Source organism: Chiloscyllium plagiosum, chromosome 36 (assembly GCF_004010195.1).
Source record: "Chiloscyllium plagiosum isolate BGI_BamShark_2017 chromosome 36, ASM401019v2, whole genome shotgun sequence".
Lineage (NCBI taxonomy): Eukaryota > Metazoa > Chordata > Chondrichthyes > Orectolobiformes > Hemiscylliidae > Chiloscyllium > Chiloscyllium plagiosum.
In genome coordinates, this window is record NC_057745.1 from 35,591,945 (window position 1) to 35,612,124 (window position 20,180).

The 20,180-nt window shown below is 40.8% G+C and overlaps 1 protein-coding gene across 1 annotated transcript in view; it reads left to right on the top strand.

The window, feature by feature from the left end:
* Window positions 1-20,180, top strand: part of lrrk1 (leucine-rich repeat kinase 1) — a 237,289-nt gene that overhangs the window by 42,873 nt on the left and 174,236 nt on the right. Inside the window, exon 3 of the mRNA XM_043677668.1 lies at window positions 18,397-18,563. Coding sequence (XP_043533603.1) covers window positions 18,397-18,563 — 167 coding nt within the window. The remainder of the gene's footprint in view (window positions 1-18,396; window positions 18,564-20,180) is intronic.

The following is a 20,180-nucleotide window of genomic DNA, read 5'->3' on the forward strand; positions in this document are numbered from 1 at the left end:
GTGTGGAAACAGGCCCTTCGGCCCAACAAGTCCACACCGACCCGCCGAAGTGCAACCCACTCATATCCCTACATTTACCCCTTACCTAACACTATGGACAATTTAGCATGGCCAATTCACCTGATCTGCACATCTTTGGACTGTGGGAGGAAACCGGAGCACCCGGAGGAAACCCACGCAGACACGGGGAGAATGTGCAAACTCCACACAGTCAGTCGCCTGAGGCGGGAATTGAACCCGGGTCTCTGGTGCTGTGAGGCAGCAGTGCTAACCACTGTGCCACCGTGCCGCCCTATGGGTATTTAAATGGGCATTGAACATACATATGGATAATAATGGAACGGTGTAGATTAAATGGGCATCAGATTATTTTTACAGGTCGGCGCAACATCAAGGGCCAAAGGTTGTAACATTCTATGTTCTATGAGGGGTCTGGGAAATTTGGAAGGAAATTGCTACACTTGTGCAAGGATTGCCAGCTAAATTTAAGGTAATGGATAATAAAAAAGGGACAGAATTGTGAGGATAAACTTATTCATACAACAACTGGTTGTGATCTGAAATGCATTGCCTGAGAGAATGGTGGAGGAAGATTTGATCATAGCTGGAAATTAGATCATTATATGAAGAGAAATAACTGCCATGGAAAAACGTGGTGTTGGTATGGGGAATTGGCTGAGTTGCTGTTACAGAGAGCTGAGACAGACACAATAGGCTGAATGAAACCTGCAGCACAGAGTTGTAGACACACTCACAACGCAGGAGACCATTTGGCCTGTTGCTTTTTGCTGTTTCAATCTCACTACTCCAGCCCCTTTGCCTAGAAACCCTACAGATTTTGTTTTTATTTGGTTTCTTCTCCAGTTCCCTTTTGAAAACCAGGTTTGAATTTTACTCCTCCACACTTTCAAGCAGTGCATTTGCAATCCCAGTTATTTATGTTAAAACGTTTAGATTAGATTACTTAGTGTGGAAACAGACCTTTCAGCCCAACAAGTCCACGCCGACCCTCTGAAAAGCAACGCACCCAGACCCAATCCCCTATATTTACCCCTTCACCTAACATTATGGTCATTTTAACATGGCCAATTCACCTGACCTGCACATTTTTGGACTGTGGGAGGAAACCGGAGCACCCAGAGGAAACCCACGCAGACACTGGGAGAATGAGCAAACTCCACACAGACAGTTGCCTGAGGCGGGAATTGAACCCAGGTCTCTGGCGCTGTGAGGCAGCAGTGCTAACCATCGTGCCTCCCGCACAAGTTGTTGTCTCGGGATTATTTTACCAATCACCTTAAATGGATGAACTCTATTCCTTGATCTTCTGCCAATGGGTCTTGATTCTGTCTCCATTGTCTAGACTCCTTATGGTTTTTAATTCCTCTATCAAAGATTTTCCTACCTTTTCTTTAAGGAGAACCACCACAACCTCTCCAATCTATTTATGTTATACCTGAAACCATCAAGTAAAGCTTTGCTGCACCCAATCCAATGCTTTACATTCTTCCTAAAGTATAATCCCCAGAATTAGATAAAATTCTTGAGTTGAGTCTGATTGTTGTTATGGACCAGGTCAAACCCCCTCAAAATACCTCAAGCAGGTAGCCTGGACCCTAACTTTTTCTTACTATAAATGCGGATGTGAAGTGGATATTTCAGGTGTGATGCAGCTGGTCAAACCATTCAGCTTTAAGCAAAACAGAATTTATTTAAACACCAATGTTGAAACACAAACAAAAGAAAACAAAATTTAGAATATCTTAGCTATTTGAAAACTCAACTGTCTCAATAAATCAACTTACCATATATACTTGATCTCATGTAAAAGTCGATCTCCTGTTTTTGGCCAAATAACCTGGAATTTTCCATAAGTCTCATATAAAAGTCGACCCTAGTTCTTCACAGACAACAGATCAATGTTTGAGTCAGTGCCGGCTCGCTCCAGCTTTCCAGTCTGCCGGTTATTCCACATTGCTCCCAGTCTTCCAGTCCGCTGGCTGTTGTTTTCCACTCCAAGTTTTCAAAATTACTATAATTTGTTTCTTGTCTTCATTCGTTTAGCGATCTGTTTGACTTCTGCTAATGAATACAGTGTGAATTTTGACAGGCATGAATTTCAGCCCCTCAAAGTAGCATTCATGTAATAGTCGACCCCATAAATTTAACCTTAAAATGTAGTCCAAAATGTTTGACTATTACTTGAGTATATATGGTAACTAAGAAGCTGTTCCAATTCCCATAACATCCCATGGACACACCCCTTGGCAAAAGAGTAAATTCAAACACAGGTTCTTCAGAGAGAAGAGTCAGCCAGGGATCATCTGTTAAAATAGGGAATGCTTTCTGTGCTAAAAGTAAAACAAACTAGAAAAGAACCTGAACTGGGAGAACTGGTCACTCCCCTGCCATTGTTAAAGTTGACAATTTGGCACCTCTGCTTTTATGATGTATCTTGAGAAAAAACCAAGGACAAAATAACCTTGATAAAGTGACAGCATCATCACACCTCTTTCCCCCCACGCCCCCCCCCCCCACCCCACAAAAGGTGATCCATCAATATACAAAGATGGCTTCATTTTGAAACCCCTTGGTCTTACTCTGTTAGTACACTACAATACATATACTTTACATTGACAATAACCATGCAAACTAGAACTACTACATTCTATTTCAATCAGTTTACTCCTGCCACTGAATGCCTTCTTTTTCGTCCAAGTCTCAACAATGCGTGGGCAATTGCATTTTCTCGTCCTGCGACTTGTACAATTTTCAAATTGAATGGCTGCTTATCATTGTCCTTAAATTTCTCCAAAAACTTAAATGGATTACGATCAGTATGTATGATTGTTTCAGACACATTACATCAACATAATGTTGTAATGACAACAACAAGCTCGAAGTCTCCCTCTCAATTTTTGAATATTTCTGTTGATGAATGTTCAATTTCCTGGAGAAATATCCAATAGATCTTTATCTTCTCCTCGTCACCTTGTAGGAGCACAGCTCCTACCCCCACATCATTCACATCGATAGCATAATTAGGTGTGGTTAATACTGGAGCAGTGGTTAACACTGCTTTCAGGCTGACAAATGCCTTTTGACAGTCTGCTGTCCACTGAAATTTCCTGCATTTCTTTAGTAATTCAGTGAGTTGGAGCAGTCACACTGCTAAAGTTTGGTACACATTTTTGATAAAACCCACTCAATCTTAGGAATTATAGTACTGCTTTCTTTGTCGATGGTATGGGAAAATTTGTTTTAAATTCTATGGCGTCATCTGTTCATGTCCGATAACATGGCCCAGGAATGTGACTTGGGCTTTGACAAATTCTCTCTTAGCTAAGTTTATCACCAAGCTTGTTTCCTGAAGTCGATTGAATAATTCTAATAAATGCTGCAAAAATGTGTGACTACATGTGTGACTAAAAATCACCAGGTCGTCAATATATGCCACACAATTGAGTAATCCAGAAATGACTTTATTAGTTCGTCTTTGAAATATGGCTGGTGCATTTTTAATACCAAATGCCATGACCCCCTTAAATTGATACAGTCCATTGATGTTATGAAAGCTAAAATTATCTCCGCTCTTTTGCATAAAGGTACCTGCCAGTATCCTCAGAGTAAGTCCAACCTAGAAATGTACGTTGCTTGTCCCACCTTTTCAATTGTCTCCGAATTGGATATGAATCAGACGTTGTAACTGCATTGACTTCATGACTTCATAACCATTGGATACCATCTGGTTTTAGCACCATTACTATGGGTGTGCTCCAGTCACAGCAACCCACTTCGATTATGTTGTCTTGGAGCATGCATTCAATCTCTTTTTGAACGTGTCTCAACTTTAAAGGGTGATGCCTATAGGATATTGCTTAATTGGAATGGCATTTCCAATATCTACATTATCGAGAGAAAGTGAGGGCTGCAGATGCTGGAGATCAGAGCTGAAAATGTGTTGCTGGAAAAGCGCAGCAGGTCAGGCAGCATCCAAGGAACAGGAGAATCGACGTTTCGGGCATAAGCCCTTCTTCCTGTTCCTTGGATGCTGCCTGACCTGCTGCGCTTTTCCAGCAACACATTTTCAGCAATATCTACATTATGCATAACGAGATTAGTATTTCCCATCTTTTTTCCCTCATATCCCCCCATGCGATAGCAATAACTCTTTCAGGTCATTTTGATTTTCCTCTGGAAGTTAACACAATAATTTCTCCAAATTTTTGACAACTTCCTCATTGTCCAATTTAATTTGAGGAATGTCTTATTCAGAATCCTCTAAACTTGGTTCTTCACTCGGTGTTGTAACCAGTAATGTATTCTCCTTTTGCTTTCCTTCCCTATCAAAATACCCTTTGATCACATTCACATCACACGCACTAAGATTTCTTTCAATCTGGAGTCCTTCTCAAATAATTCACCTCTCTCAATCTTTTAGAACATAGAACATAGAAACGTACAGCACAGAACAGGCCCTTAGGTCCACGATGTTGTGCCGAGACTTAATCCTAATGTAAAATATAGTAACTTAACCTACGCACCCCTCAACTCACTGCTATCCATTTGCATGTCCAGCAGTCGCTTAAATGTCCCCAATGACTTCGCTTCCACCACCTCAACTGGAAATGCATTCCATGCATTCAAAACTCTCTGCGTAAAGAACCTACCTCTGACATCTCCTTTGTACCTACCTCCTAATAACTATGACTTCTCATTCCAGTCAATCCTGCCCTGGGGAAAAGTCTCTGGCTATTGAGTCTATCTATTCTTCTCATTATTTTGTACACCTCGATTAGGTCACCTCTCTTACTCCTTCTCTCCAGAGAGAAAACTCCAAGCTTATTCAACCTCTCTTCATACGGCAAGCCCTCCAGTCCAGACAGCATCCTGGTAAACCTTCTTTGCACCCTCTTCAAAGCCTCTGTACCTTTCCTATACTAGGGTGACCAGAACTGGGCACAATATTCCAAGTGTGGTCTCACCAGGGACTTGTACAGCTGCAGCAAACCCTCGCGGCTCTTAAACTCGATCCCCCTGTTAATGAAAGCCAAAACACCATATGCTTTCTTAACAACCCAATCCACTTGGGTGGCAACTTTGAGGGATCTATGTACATGCACACCCAGATCCCTCTGTTCCTCCACACTGTCAAGAATCCTGTCTTTAATCCTATGTTCAGCATTCGAGTTCGACCTTCCAAAATGCATCACTTCGCATTTATCCAGGTTGAACTCCATCTTCCATTTCTCAGCCCAGCTCTGCATCCTGTCTATGTCGCGCTGCAGCCTGCAGTAGCCCACTACACTATCAATGAAACCTCCAACCTTGATGTCATCTGCAAATTTACTAACCCATCCCTCAACCTCCTTATCCAAGTCATTTATAAAAACTACAAAGAGCAGAGGCCCAAGAGCAGAGCCCTGCGAGACCCCACTCAACACTAACCTCCAGGCAGAATATTTTCCATCTACGACCACTCTCTGCCTTCTGTCAACCAGCCAATTCTGAATCCAGATAGCCAAATCGCCCTGTATCCCATGCTTCCTGACATTATGAATGAGTATATAATGGGGGGCCCTATCAAATGCTTTGCTGAAATCCATATACGCCACATCCACTGTTCTACCGTCGTGGACCTGTCTTGACACCTCCTCAAAGAACTCAATAAGATTTGTGAGACATGACCTACCCCCCTCAAAGCCATGCTGACTGCCTTTAATCACACTATGCTTTGTCAAATAGTCATAAATCCTATCCCTCAGAATTCTTTCCACAACTTTGCTGACCACAGACGTAAGACTGACTGGTCTGTAATTGCCAGCGATTTCCCTATTCCCCTTCTTGAAAAGAGGAACAACATTCACCTCCTTCCAATGCTCTGTTATGACTCCCGTGTAGAGTGAGGAGGCAAATATCCTCGCCAGCGGCTTAGCAACCTCCTTTCTCGCTTCCCGGAGCAGCCTCTGATGAATCTGGCCCTGGGGACTTATCAATCTTAATGTTTTCCAAAATTTCTAGCACATCACCTTCATCAATCTTGATCTGGTCAAGGCTGTATCCCAGCTCCTCTAAATTTTAATTTACAACAAGTTCCCTTTCCTTGGTGAAAACCGAAGCAAAAAACTCATTTTGAGCTTCCCCTATCTGCTCAGACTCTACGCACAAGTTCCCTATGCTATCCCTGATCGGCCCTACCTTCTCCCTGATCATTCTCTTATTCCTCAATCAATTTTGACTTGATAAGGTCCACTAAACCTTGCTTTTTAAAGATTCACCTATCATCATAAGTAACACTAACACTTTATCTACGTTAGCAAACTTGTGAGTTTTTGCTTTCTTGTCTGCTTGCTATTTCATCGTATACTGTGAAATTTTTAAATACTCTCTCGCCAACCTGCAGCCTCTCCGCTCTATTTCACCGTTCCCTAAAATTTGACACATAGTCCCAATATGTGGTCTCTGAATTTTGACTCACCAATTTCTCCTTAGTCAATTTTAGTGGACCTTTCACTTCATGCCCAAAAACTAATTCAAATAGATTGAATTTGGTTGATTTATTTGATGCATCACTAATGGCAATATGTACACATGGAATTCCTTTACCCTAATCATCTGGATGGTCTTGACTGTAAGCCCTCGACGTGGTCTTTAACGTCTAATGCCACCCTTTTAGTGCTCCTTTCAATTCTGGATGATACACAGATTTGAATTATTTTATTCCTAAAACTGTCCATAACTTCCTTGAATAACTTTGATGTAAAGTTTGACCCTTGGTTTGATTATATTTCTGTGGATAGTCTGTATCTCATGAAAGGTTTGACTAACTCTTCTGCAATCCTTTTTGCTGTGATATTGCATAATGGAATGGTCTCTGAAAACTTAGTGGACACATCCATCATTGTTAATAAATACTGATTCACACTTTTTGTTTTAGCTAGGGGTCCTACACAATCAATTAAGACCATTATAAAAGAATCCTCAAATGCAGGAATAGGTATTAAAAGTGCAGGTTTTATTACTGCCTGTGGTTTTCCAATTACCTGACAGATATGGCAAAATTCAACTTCACCCTTATGCAGTCCAGGCCAGTAAAAATGTTTGTGTTTTAGTTTGAGTTTTTCTTACCCCTGAATGATGACGTACTGGTAATTCATGAACTACCTGCAATAACTGCTTTGTGCATGGGAAATCATGTCTCTCAAACTTGATTGAGTTTAGTGAAGCAGTAACAAAGAGGATCGATGGGGGCAGAGCGCTAGATGTGATCTATATGGACTTTGGTAAGGCGTTCGACAAGGTTCCCCGTGGGAAACTGGTTAGAAAGGTTAGATCTCGTGAAATACAGGGAGAATTAGCTATTTGGGTACAGAACTGGCTCGAAGGTAGAAGGTGGTGATGGAGGGATGTTTTTCAGACCGGAGGTCTGTGACCAGTGGAGTGCCACAAGGACCAGTGCTGGGTTTACTAATTTTTGTCATTTATATAAATTATTTGGATGTGACCATAAGAGGTATAGTTAGTAAGTTTGCAGATGACACCAAAATTGGAGGTGTAGTGGACAGTGGAGAAGGTTACTTCAGATTACAGCAGGATCTTGATCAGATGGGCCAATGTGCTGAGGAATGGCAGATGGAGTTTAATTTAGATAAATGTGGGGAGATGCATTTTGGGAAAGCAAATTTTAGTGAGACTTATACACCTTAATGGTAAAGTCCTAGAGAGTGTTGCTGAACAAAGAGACCTTGGAGTGCAGGTTCAAAGTTTCTTGAAAGTAGAGTCACAGGTAGATATGATAGTGAAGAAGGCATTTTGTATGCTTTCCTTTATTGGTAAGAGAATTGAATATAGGGGTCGAGAGGTCCTGTTGCAGCTGTACAGGACATTGGTTAGGCCACTTTTAGAATGTTGTGTGCAATTCTGGTCTCCTTCCTATTGGAAGGATATTGTGAAACTTGAAAGGGCTCAGAAAAGATTTACATAGATGTTGCCAGGGTTGGAGGATTTCAGCTATAGGGAGAGGTTGAATAGGCTGGAACTGTTTTCTCTGGAGCGTTGGAGGCTGAGGCATACTTTATAGAGGTTTATAAAGTCATGAGGGCCATGGATAGGGTAAATAGACAAGGTTTTTTTCCCTAGGCTAGGGGGAGTCCAGAACTGGAGGGCATAGGTTTTGGGCGAGAGGGGAAAGATATAAAAGAGACATAAGGGACAATTTTTCACAGAGGATAGTACGTGTATAGAATGAGGTGCCAGAGGAAGTGGTGGAGGCTGGTACAATTGCAATATTTAAAAGGCATCTGGATGGGTATATGAATAGGAAGGATTTGGAGGGATATGGGCCGTGTGCTGGCAAGTGGGACTAGATTAGTTTGGGGTATCTGGTCAGCATGGACGTGTTGGACTGAAGGGTCTGTTTCCGTGCTGTATATTTCTATGACTCTATGACCTCTTTTCTTTAACTCACTGATAATACGACTTGATGATTTCTGATCTGCCTGAATATGTGATGGTCTCCATTTCCTCATTAAGTCGTCATTTTTAGGATAGTAGCACTCAGGGACACTCAGATTCTTCTTCCATGTACGCTTGTTGATACAATTGCATCAGTTTTTCATCTTTCTGTTGTAACTCAGTTAATTTCTCTGAGCTAAAAATATCCATGTTGTTCTCCACCTGTTCCTGTCTTGTCTCAACCATTTGATCGAATATGGTCTCTGATAATTATACTTCAACTTTCTTATCTGTAATCATTGATTTCACCTCCTGTTTCAACTGGTGACTTTGTGACCTTGTTACCACACAGTCAGGAAAATTCCCATGATATACTTCCTGTAATATCTCAGTTACCTGATTTTCCACTGACTTTTCAACCACAGGAGGCAGCACTCCTACCCGTGACCCAGCTATGTCATTAGCAAGGACAGATTGTAGTCCTCGAACCGAGATTTCTTCCGCTGCTCCTACCACCACGACTCCACTTTTCATTGGACACTTTAACCTCTCTCTACATAACTGAAAACTTCTCATCTCACCATGAATTCCACATACTAACACTTTTTTTGGCAGTAATCCTTCTAAGTTACATATCTCCTCATCTCTCAACATCAAAGATTGACATGATCTCGTACCTCTTAATATTATATCTTCTTTACCTGTTGCTTCTGGCCTATGCAAGTGAACCTTGCCTTCCCAAGTAAATGGTTTAAGATCTGGCACTTCCTCCTTAACCATCCTCCCACCAGGTATACATTCTGATGCAGCTTTTTAGCTTCCACTGTGATTTCCTTTTCCAGTCCAACAAAATTCACTGGCTTACCCTGCTTTCCTACACCTGTCTTCCCAGTCCCTTTCCTAACCCACCAACACTGCAATTTCATGTTGCCTACTTTATTGCAATGAAAATACTGGAGGATTTTAACTTCTCTTTCCCTTCAAGTGTTTCCTTTTTATCCTGTGGTAAACTATCCTTATGATTTTAACCGAGATTTACATTTCCCTTACCATATGAGATTTCTCATTTCCCCAATTTCTATTCCTCACGGATTGAAATAGATGTTGGAAACCTATCTTTGGTTTATGAACCAACTGCTAATCATCAGGCATTTCAGCTCCTAATCCTGCCATTTTAACTCTCTGCTCTTCCACATGAGTTCTCACTACCTCAGGAAGTGAATTTTTGAACTTCTCCAAAATAATTGTCTGAGTGTCTTATGTTTGCTGTATTTTTAAAATAGTTTTAAAAATATCTTGCTAATTTAAAAATTTTTTTAATGCCCTTACCCACCTATCAAAATTGGTTTTTTTGATCCTTTCAAACTCAATGTATGTTTGACCAGGGTTAGATTCCTTAGATTCCTGAAACACTGTCAATTTCTGGCACAAGTTCATATGCACTTAAGATAGTTTTCTTCACATCCTCATGCTTCCCAGATATTTCCTCAGCAAATACCTCACTAGCTCTACCTACTAGATTTGTTTGGATCAAAAACCCACATGGTCACAGAATCCCTACAGTATGGAAGCAGGCCCTTCAGCCCAACAAGTCCATACCGACCCTCCAAAGAGTAACCCACCCAGACCCATTCTCTGAACCTATTACTCTACATTTACCCCTAATGAATGCACCTAACCAACATGTCTTTGGATTGTGGGAGGAAACCAGAGCACCCGGAGGTAACCCACGCAGATGTGGGGAGAATGTGCAAACTCCACACAGACAGTTGCCCAAGGCTGGAATTGATCCCGGGTCCCTGGTGCTGTGAGGCAGCAGTGCTAACCATTGAGCCACTGGCCACTTCATTTGTTTAGCCAGCTACTCAAATGAGATAAAAAAAAAGGCTTCTACACCCTTTTCATCAAATCTAGGCAATGCCTTGGCTATATTAAACAGATTAGAATGGTGCTGGAAACGCGCAGCAGGTCAGGCAGCATCCGAGGAGCAGAATAATCGACATTTTGGGCAAAAGCCCTTCATCAGGATTCCTGACCTGCTTTGCTTTTCCAGCACCACTCTAATCTAGACTGATTTCCAGCATCTGCAGTCCTCACTTTTGCCTATATTAAATAGATCCCCAGATCCCCAAACAGATCTTTGGCTACAATGGGTTTGCTCTTCCTCACGAAGCTTACCTTCTACCTTCACCTCTATCCTTTTACGCCAACTTTCCTCTCTAAGTGCCAGTTTTTGAAGTTCAAATTCCCTCTCTTTCTCTTTATCCCCTCTTTTTCTCTTTCCTGTCTCTCCCTTTCTTTGTTCTTTCCTGTCTCTCTTTCTTTGTTCTGCGAGGGTCTTTTGTTCCTTTTCTCTTTCCTCTGCTTTTAACAGTGATTCAAACTTCCATTTCATTTTCTTTTGCCTCTGACTCAAGCTACTTTCATTTTCCATTGAATTTTAGCCATTTCCAAAGATTCTGATGGCATTCCCAGCAATGTAAATGCCAAGCTATTGCTGTAATTATCTCTCCTTTCCTCATGAATGGCAGCTCCGACTCCAGCTTGTCTGCTAATTCCAGCAGCTTTGCCTTGCAAGCCTTTTTTAAGCCCTCAAAGTCAGTTCTCCCACCCCCCAGAAAATTCTTGGTGACTGAAAGAGCCATTACTATCCCAAACACTGTATAAACCAACCAAATTCAACACTACGAACAAAAGACACTAACACCTCCTTCTCGCTGCCTTTGAGTTCAACAACCGTAATCCCAAATTCACTCACCGAATCGATCCCGGATGAGCCCCCAGTCTGTTATGGAGCAGGCCAGACCCCCTCAAAATATCTGAAGGAGGTAGCCCAGACCCTTACATTTTATTTTAAAGGCAGATGAAAGGTGGATATTCTAGGTGTGATGCAGCTGGTGAAACCATTCAGCTTAAAGCAAAATAGAATTTATTTAAACACTACAGTTGAAATACAAACATAAGAAACAGAATTTAGAATATCTTAACTCTTTGAAAACTCAACTGACTCAATGAAACAACTTAACTGAGGAGCATTCCAATTCCTATAAAATCCTATGAACACACCCCTTGGCAAAAGTGTCAATTCAACCACAGGTTCTTCACAGAGAAGAGTCTGCCAGAGATCATCTGCTGAAGCACGGAGCCTTTCCTCTGCAGCAGCTTCTGTGCTCCAACTAAAACTAGAAAAAACCTGAACTGGGAGAACTGGCTACTCCCTTGCCATTGTTAAAGTAGACAATTCAGCACCTTTGCCTTTTCGACCTCTCTTTAAAAAAAAGTCATGGACAAAATAACCTTGTGAAAGTAACAGCATTGTCACATTGTATGGACCGGAGTTTTGTTCCAGATCAGGTGTGCTATCAGTAGAAATTTCAGCTCTGTGAACCTGATCTTTAAAAATGAAAAGTTGATTTATGATTTTTGTGGAGATGGCCAGGCATCCTGGAAAGAACCCAGAATATTGCCAATTTCTGAGGCCAGCTAGGTGGAAAGCTTCCATCAACTCTAGTATAGTGGTCAAAATTAAAAAAATTAAAATGACAACAAAATATTCTTCCTCCTCATTCCTCCTCATCTCCATCCATATCCTTATCTTCATGCCCCGTTCAAGGCACCCATACCTCTTTACCCATGCATATTGCTTTTCATACCCTGTCTGTCACCCTTTCCCCATTTAGCCATCCCTAATGGGCCTTCATTGCCACCCTATGCCTTTTAACCCTATAAAGTGACTGTGTCACCTCATGCCTAGCAATGAATCTCAACTACCCATACCCATACCCCTTCAACGTTTGATACCTGTGGCCTCTGAGCTATCCTGATGTTCCTTCATAGCTGATCGTTTCCTTTGTCCTTCACTCTTCATAACTCACTTCACTTAAAAGCCTAACCCTTAAATGCTTAATCTCTTTATATATAATAAAATATAAAATATACAAACACATCCATTCCTCAAGCAATTGGAACTATCATCAGAAAACTCACTCCATAACATGATAATTTAGAACATCAGTCATGCAGCAGAAATCCTGTAATGATTTAATACGAACAGGTAGTAGGACTACCAGACCTTTTGCTTTTGGAAAATTCCTTGACAGGTTTGGCAGTGCCATTGAGTTAATGCACTTTATGGACACAAGAAAGCCAATAATTCGAAAGGGATTACCCTCTACCAGTGTTGTCCTGGGATCAGTTCCAAAGGAGTACATTCTGTATCCTCTCTTCCCCACGTTCCTCATACCTCTCTGATGCAAACTGTGTTTTCTTCACATCCCCATTGTAAATTGAATCCCCGAATGCCATGCCCATTACCTATCCCCATGGCTCTTCTTTCTTATTTCAATTTAGTGCCTACTTCTACCCACCTCCCTCTCCATCTTTACTCACTATGGCAACAAATTGATTTATTGACAATTATGCAATCCACAGTGGGGGGGAAACTATAGTTGCAATACTTAAAGTTCTATAATGCACACGACACTCCACTGAGAAAAATAGTCTCGTTCAAAGAACATATATTGACAATCCTTGACAGTTTTTGACAAATTAACACTTATTTATGATTTTGTTTACCACTTCACAAGTTTTGACGCGTTGGATAGTTCCGAGGAATTTACATACATTTTAAAGATCGTCTTCACAGTTAACAACCCCAAAGAATCCTTGGCATCCTGCCACAGAGGATCCCTGATGTTATTATCTCTCCCCAAGGGAGGATCCCTGACCTCCACCACTTCAAATTGTCCTGGAACCACAACTGCACAGATGGTGGAAGGGGTAACCTGGCTATTGTTATGATCACAGTTAATGGTTATTCTCAACAAGTCAGATTCCAGAGTGGAAGCTGACTTAATAAACATACATTTTACTTTTGTGATTTGATTACAGTGATGATTAGTCACTGAACATATTCACGTGAGGCTGTCAAATAATTTTAACAAAAGGCAATAAGTTTATTACACAAAGAAATGATAGTCTTACATAAACCTGACCACGAACATAAAATCCTTTTACAGATGCTCAATCCCAATGAAATATCATTTCTACCTTCACTTTAAAATTTCTTGAGCTGAAAAGTTCACCAAGTTAGCTTTTGATGACTTTCTGCACATTCACAGGTTTGATTCTTCTTATCACTGTCTCTCTCCAAGACGCTCAGTTGCTTTGAATAGTTCTCTTTCTCAATGAAATCTGAGAAATAAACTTAATCAAAGCTTTGGCTATTTAAGTTAGTAAACAACATATCCTTTGGCATGAATCTTTCCTTCGGGCCCCTTTGACCCACAATGTCTACAACAAATGTGATGGCATTCTAAACTTATACCACGTGCCTGCATGTGGTCTGTTTATGTTATGTGCCTCTTACAGGTTGATAGCATATCTACCACCTGCCCTGGCAGCACATTACAGGCACTACCACCCTCTGTGTTTTTATAAAAAAGCAAAAATATTTCCTTGCACATCTCCTTTTAAACCTCCCAGCTCTCATTTTAAATATATGCATCGTAGTATTTGACATTTTCACCTGAGTAAAAAGAATTCTAATGGGTCATCATCAGCCTCCAACGCTCTAGCAAAACAATCCAATTTTGTTCAATCTCTCCTTAGCGATAATACACTCCAATCCAGGCAACAATCTGGTAAAAAGTTTGCACCCTCTCCAACTCTTCCACATCCTTCCTTTAGTATGGCAGCCAGAACTGCACACAATACTCCAAATGTGGCGTAATTAAAACTCTATACATGTCTTGCCAACTTTTATACTCATTGCTGGTGAATTCTGCATGGCAAAGTCAATCAGAGTTCACTTGCTAGTCAATCAGTACCGTTATTTCATGCAGTATAAATGTTGCATTTCTTGTGAAACATCCTGATAAGTACAAGATTGTAAGCTTTAACAAAATGCATCTTTTTCAGCAATAGCCAAGTTTTCTCTTGTCAAATGACTAAATGATTACATATTGTAAACCTTCATCATTACTCAAAAGAAATACACTGACTGTAGACTTGCTGTAATCTCCACACTCCAGGTTTCAGACACCATGAGCTCCAAATTCCAATTTCAATGGAGTTAGCTCATCAGTTGAACTGTGTGAGAGTCTGTATGCCAATCTGTGTCGAAGCATTGATTGTGTGCCCTAAGTTTGAGCTCCATTCCAACATTGAGACATTAGACAATGTCTGTTTGACATACAGGGAAGCTGTTAAAAGTGAGTGACAAGGCATTTGGTCTGATATCAAGACGTCCACCACTTCCCCATTGCAAAGATTGGGCCCCAAACACTTCAGTTGGGCTTCTGTATACTCCTTCATCTGTGAATGGAGGCTGTATAGAGAACCTACCAATGCACCAAGCAATTCAATGCACATGTTCTCCTGTAGTCCAATGCAACAAAGTTCCCCTCATGTCCTGAATCATAAAACCGTACATCACATTTGACCAATCATGTTTAAATTGTTGTCTGAAACGGCTGCTCAATTATTCCCTTTTCCCATCGTTCTGCAACAGTGTATGTCACTTCCTCTTTGAAAGCCCCCACTGAAACTGTCTCTACTACTCCTCAGCAGCACTTTCCAGACCATAGTCGCACATCATCCCAATTATTTTCCATCTCAGACAAAGAGCAGCACATGAGAAGCCTGTGGGCTGGGATTCGGCAGTTCAGCACATCGGGCAGCTCTTACTGTATCTACGCCATCAGTAGGTTAAGCATCCTCATTTATCAAAGATCAAGCCTGGATATTGTACAGTTGGAATGGTAATGTGTAAATGGGCTGCATATATGTCTTTGATCTCAGAGCTGACAAGGTCAGTTTGCTATGTTGAATTATTAAATCAAGTAAGTGGCAAGAAGGTAAGTGGATTAATCAGGATATATTTTGTGGTAGATGGAGAGTTAAATTAGTTTAAAAATATCTTTCTCAGCAACTGAAATCTGAATCAATTCTATTAATCAACATTTCAGTACAAGATTCCTTTTTACTGCTGTATAGTAGCTGATTTCTATTTATGCATATGCCATCATAGCAATTGGATGTTTACAAAATACACACAGACTCTTGTACTATGTTTCATAAAGTCCCACTTGTTTTTCAGAATCTCCTTTTTTCTCTGTTCTCTTGCTGATTGGTGAACTAAAAGACTTAGAGATCTGCACATGTTTTATACAATTACAGCAGAGCCCCTGTTGGGTTAGAAAGATGAATAATTAATAGGCTTGTATGACTGGCACAGAGGTTTTGAGCTGTAGCCATGCTCAGAGATCTCCAATTCAATCCCTTTGCTTTTTGCTCGGAAAAATCAGAGGCAATGTTTTCATGTTATGGATTAAAAATGAGAACGCGCAGAGCTAGGCTGAGCTGGGTCAGTCTGGAGGTTATTAGTTAGTGACATCACCATCATGTCACTACATCCCCTTCAGCTTCTGCTGTTGTTACTATTGGTTTAAAATTGCATTAATTTCAAGGTTCCTATCCCTTCCCATCATCCATGGAAATTCTTTGAATAATGGAGGTCATCGTTTTGAATAATTGCCTTAGAAAAAAGTTTGGACACTCAGAAGATTTCAGTTTACTAAAGCTGTATAATATACCTATTCTGATGTGACATGCTTACGTTTAAAATATTCCTAATGCTGATGTCCATAGTCGGTTGTCCATAATCACTACACTAATGCAGAAATTCTTATTGCTGACTCCAGTTAGAGATTGAAAATGGTACCAGCTCCTGAGGCAGAGGCCTGGTGAGTGGAACGGAGGTGTGAGGCTGGCCTTAGATAGCAGATGCATGAGAAGACTCTAGCAGTAGTGGTAAAGAAGCTAGAACCAGGTGTTGAAGCAGCAGTCAGACTTGAGATGCAGAACAGAGATGTTGATCTTAATAGTATCGAGATTTTTGCTGAAGGTTGGACAATTCTAGGAAGCCTGTACAGAGTTAATAGTGTCTAAGCCTTTTCCTATAGCAATTATTCAAAACCATGAACTCCATTATTCTGGAAAATTCTAGAGATGATGTGAAGGAATAGGAACCTTGAAATTAATGCAATCTTGAACCTCTCATAAAAACAGTTGTAACTTAAGGGGATGTAGTGATGTGGTGATGTCACAAACTAATAATCCAGAGCAGATTGAACCAGTTTAGCCTGGCTCTATTTATCCTCACTATGAACATTATCTTCTCTAATTTGTCTCACTTTCTTCAAATGCGTGGTATCCACATGGGCTCTAGTCTGCTCCTATGTGTTGCAGGTGGCAATACAGTTGGGAGACAATTCAGCTGGGAGTCCACATATTGACTCTGGACTTTGAATGCTTGTGGAATCAAATGAAATGTGGACAAGGAAAACCTCTGCTGATTACCACCTATTGCACCTGCCTCCTAGATAATTCAGTTCTCCTCCATTTTGAACATCAGGTGGAAGAAACACAGGGTGCAAAGGCAAGGAATGCACTCTACTGAGGGATTTCAATGCCCATCAGCAAGAATGGCTCAGGAACAGCACTGAGCTGGCTGAGATCTTAAGGAAATAGTTTTTAGACTGAGCCCGCAGCTGATGATGAGGGAACCAATAAGAGAGAAGAAAGATTGACTTGAGCTTGTCCTCACCATCAACCTGTCATCAATGCATCTGTCCATGACTGCCATAGTAGGGATGACAACTGCACAGGCCTGGTGAGGATGAAGTCCCATCTTCACATTGGATGCCATACATCATTTATGTGGCGCACTCACTGTGCTAAAAGTCGTAGATCTAGCAATTCAAAATAGGAAATCAGTGAGTCACTGCGGGCTATCAGTAGCACCAGAGTTGTATTCAAATGTAAGGTGTAAACTCATGGTCTGGCATATCCCCACTTTATCATTAACCATCAAGTCAGGGAATCACCTCTGGCTTAATGAAGAATGCAGGAGAGCATGCTAGGAGAAGCACCAGGCATACCTGAAAATTAGATGCCATTCTGGTGGTGCTATAGTGTGCCAACTAGTGCAATAGACAGAGGTAACCAAGCTTGTAATTAACAGCTCTATATTCCTGCCATATTCAGTTACACATAGGTGTGGACTATCAAACTAGTAATTGGGGGAGGAGGCTCCCCAAATATCCCCCAATGGGAGAATCCATCATATCAATACAAATGACCAGACTGAAGCCTTTTCTTCCATCTTCAGCCCTAAGTGGTAAGTGGATAGCCTGCCTTAGCCTCATACTGAGGTCTCTAGCATCACAGATTCAATCTGACTCACTCAATGTGATATCCAGAAGTTGCTGAAGACATTGGTTACTGCAAAGTTTGCACCCTATTAGCATTCAGCAATTGTAATAAAGGCTTGTGCTCCAAAACTTGTCGCACCCCTTGCTAAGCTTCACAGCCCTGTGTAAAATTGCGCAGGTATATCCAGTCCACAAGAAGCCAAATAAAATCCAGAGTAAGAGAGATCCTGATGAGGTAGAATTGGCTGTTGTCAGTTCAGTATTCATGTGAAGCATGAAAATGAGAAATGGGAGAAAGCCATCTCTGGGGATACTAGAGGCAAAGGTGCATTGTGAGCATAAAGTAGTAAGAGTATGAACATGGACCAATAACTAATTAGCACTTCATTCTAAAATGACATCACTTTTCACTAAAGCTGAGACTGCATGATTCTTTAACCTTGAGTCATGAAGCTTTTCCCAGCTCTTGCCAACACCGTGAATTTAGAACCACCTTACAGAGAAGTTTTGTGCTGAAAGATCCTTGCATATCATGAAGAGTAAATATTCAACCTAATTCAATTGGATTTAACACCTAAGGTGCAGCAATAAAAATATAAATGTGTCACTCAACTATATTTCATGTTTCTTAACCCAGAAGAAGGATAAATAGTTCATGTAATGGAGGCAGAAGGCATATACTGTAACACCATGAATTTGAGGATCTGAATAATGCCTATGTTTGCAGAGACAGTTCCTGAGATTATGGGAAGCAAACAGTCAGGGTTGAGCAGCCTACCCAGCGATCAGTGCCCAACCCTCAAAAGCATTCAGGTGGCATACAGTGCAGGAGAGATGGAAAGAGCTCAACAGCTTGCCAGACTGTATTTGGAGGCAAACTGCCAAGTGGAGAAGGTAAGAATTTAAAATAACCTTTCATTGATTGGAAGTTTATTCTTTGGCATTGATTGGAATGTATGTGTGTTGTGGGTGAGGTGAGGGTAGGGTGGTAAATACAACTCCCTAAAGCCTATCCACTATCTACAAGGCATAACTCAGGACTGTATTGGAATATTCTTCACTTGCCTGGAGATGAGTACAGCTATACTCAAGAGGTTTGGTACTAACCAGAACAACACAGCCACTTGAAGGTGGTCTCTAGAATGTCAATCAGGAATTCTCACTTGGAGGTGTGTACTAAATACTGCTAAAAACCCAAAATATGTACCGCTGTATTTTACTCCTATTTAGGATCAATGGGAATCATTCTCAGGCTGTTTTCATTAAAAATACAGCACAGAAGCTTGTTATCCCACTCTCCTGTAATTTTTTCTCCTTCAAGTATTTATCCTGTAATGTCTTGAATGTTATTTTTGAACCTGCTTCTACCATCCTGTCAGACAGTGTATTCCAGATTACAGTAACTGGCTGTGCTTCAAGGAAAATCTCAGCTCCCATGGTTCATTTCTTAATCACCAGAAACCTATTATTATAACTCCTGCCACTAAACTCAATTTTGCCTTACTTTCTATATCAAAACTGTTCATTAATTTAATCCAATCTGTTAATTCTCCACTTAATGCTCCCAATGCTAAGGAGGATAATGTCCAACTTCTCCAGTTACTGCAATTAAATAGGATTTATCTTTATTTATTTCGATATATTTATACTAGTGTCTTACAATGGCATATGAGCTACAAACCTCAAACTAAAGTGAATCCATAAACCGTACAAGGAGAGGATTATTAGACTAGGTTGTCTGATGATTTTCCTACACCTTTCCTGTACCTCAATCATTTAAACTTACCTGATGTGAACCACCTTTTACTATCCAGTCCAAAATAAATTAATTGTTATATTGACCAAACCAATCACATTTGGATTGCTGTATACTGAGTAATTCTGCCAGTCACTCTTACTTGATTCTGGGAATAGCTGGGCATAAGATATAGCTGCAGCCAAAAGCCATATAACCCCTTGAACTAGATTTGGCATTCAGTAACACCAGAGCTGATCATATGACCATAGAAAATAGGAACAGGATTAGGCCATTTGACCCCCTCCAGCCTGCTGCGCCATTCAATGGGATTGTGCCTTATCTGACATTCTTCACATCCACTTTCCTGTCTTTCCCTATAAACCTTGATTCCCTTATTGATCAAGAATCTATCTATTTATTTCAACCTTAAACGTAGTTGAGGATTCTGCCCCTACAACTATCAGTGGCAAGGAGTTGCACAGACTCTCGACCCTCTTTTATCTCTGTGTAAATTTGCACCCCTTTATTCTGTGATGACAACCTCTGGTGCGAGACTCTCCCATGAAAGGCAATATCTCGTCAGTATTTACCCTGTCAAGCCCCTCAAGAATCCGATATATTTCAATGAGATCACCTCTCATTCTTCTCAATTCCAGTGAGTAGATTTTTTAAAAATGTATTCATTTTTTTAATGGGATGTGGGCATTGCTGGCCAGTATTTATTGCTTTTGAGAAGGTGATGATGAGCAGTTTTCTTGACCGCTGCAGTCCAC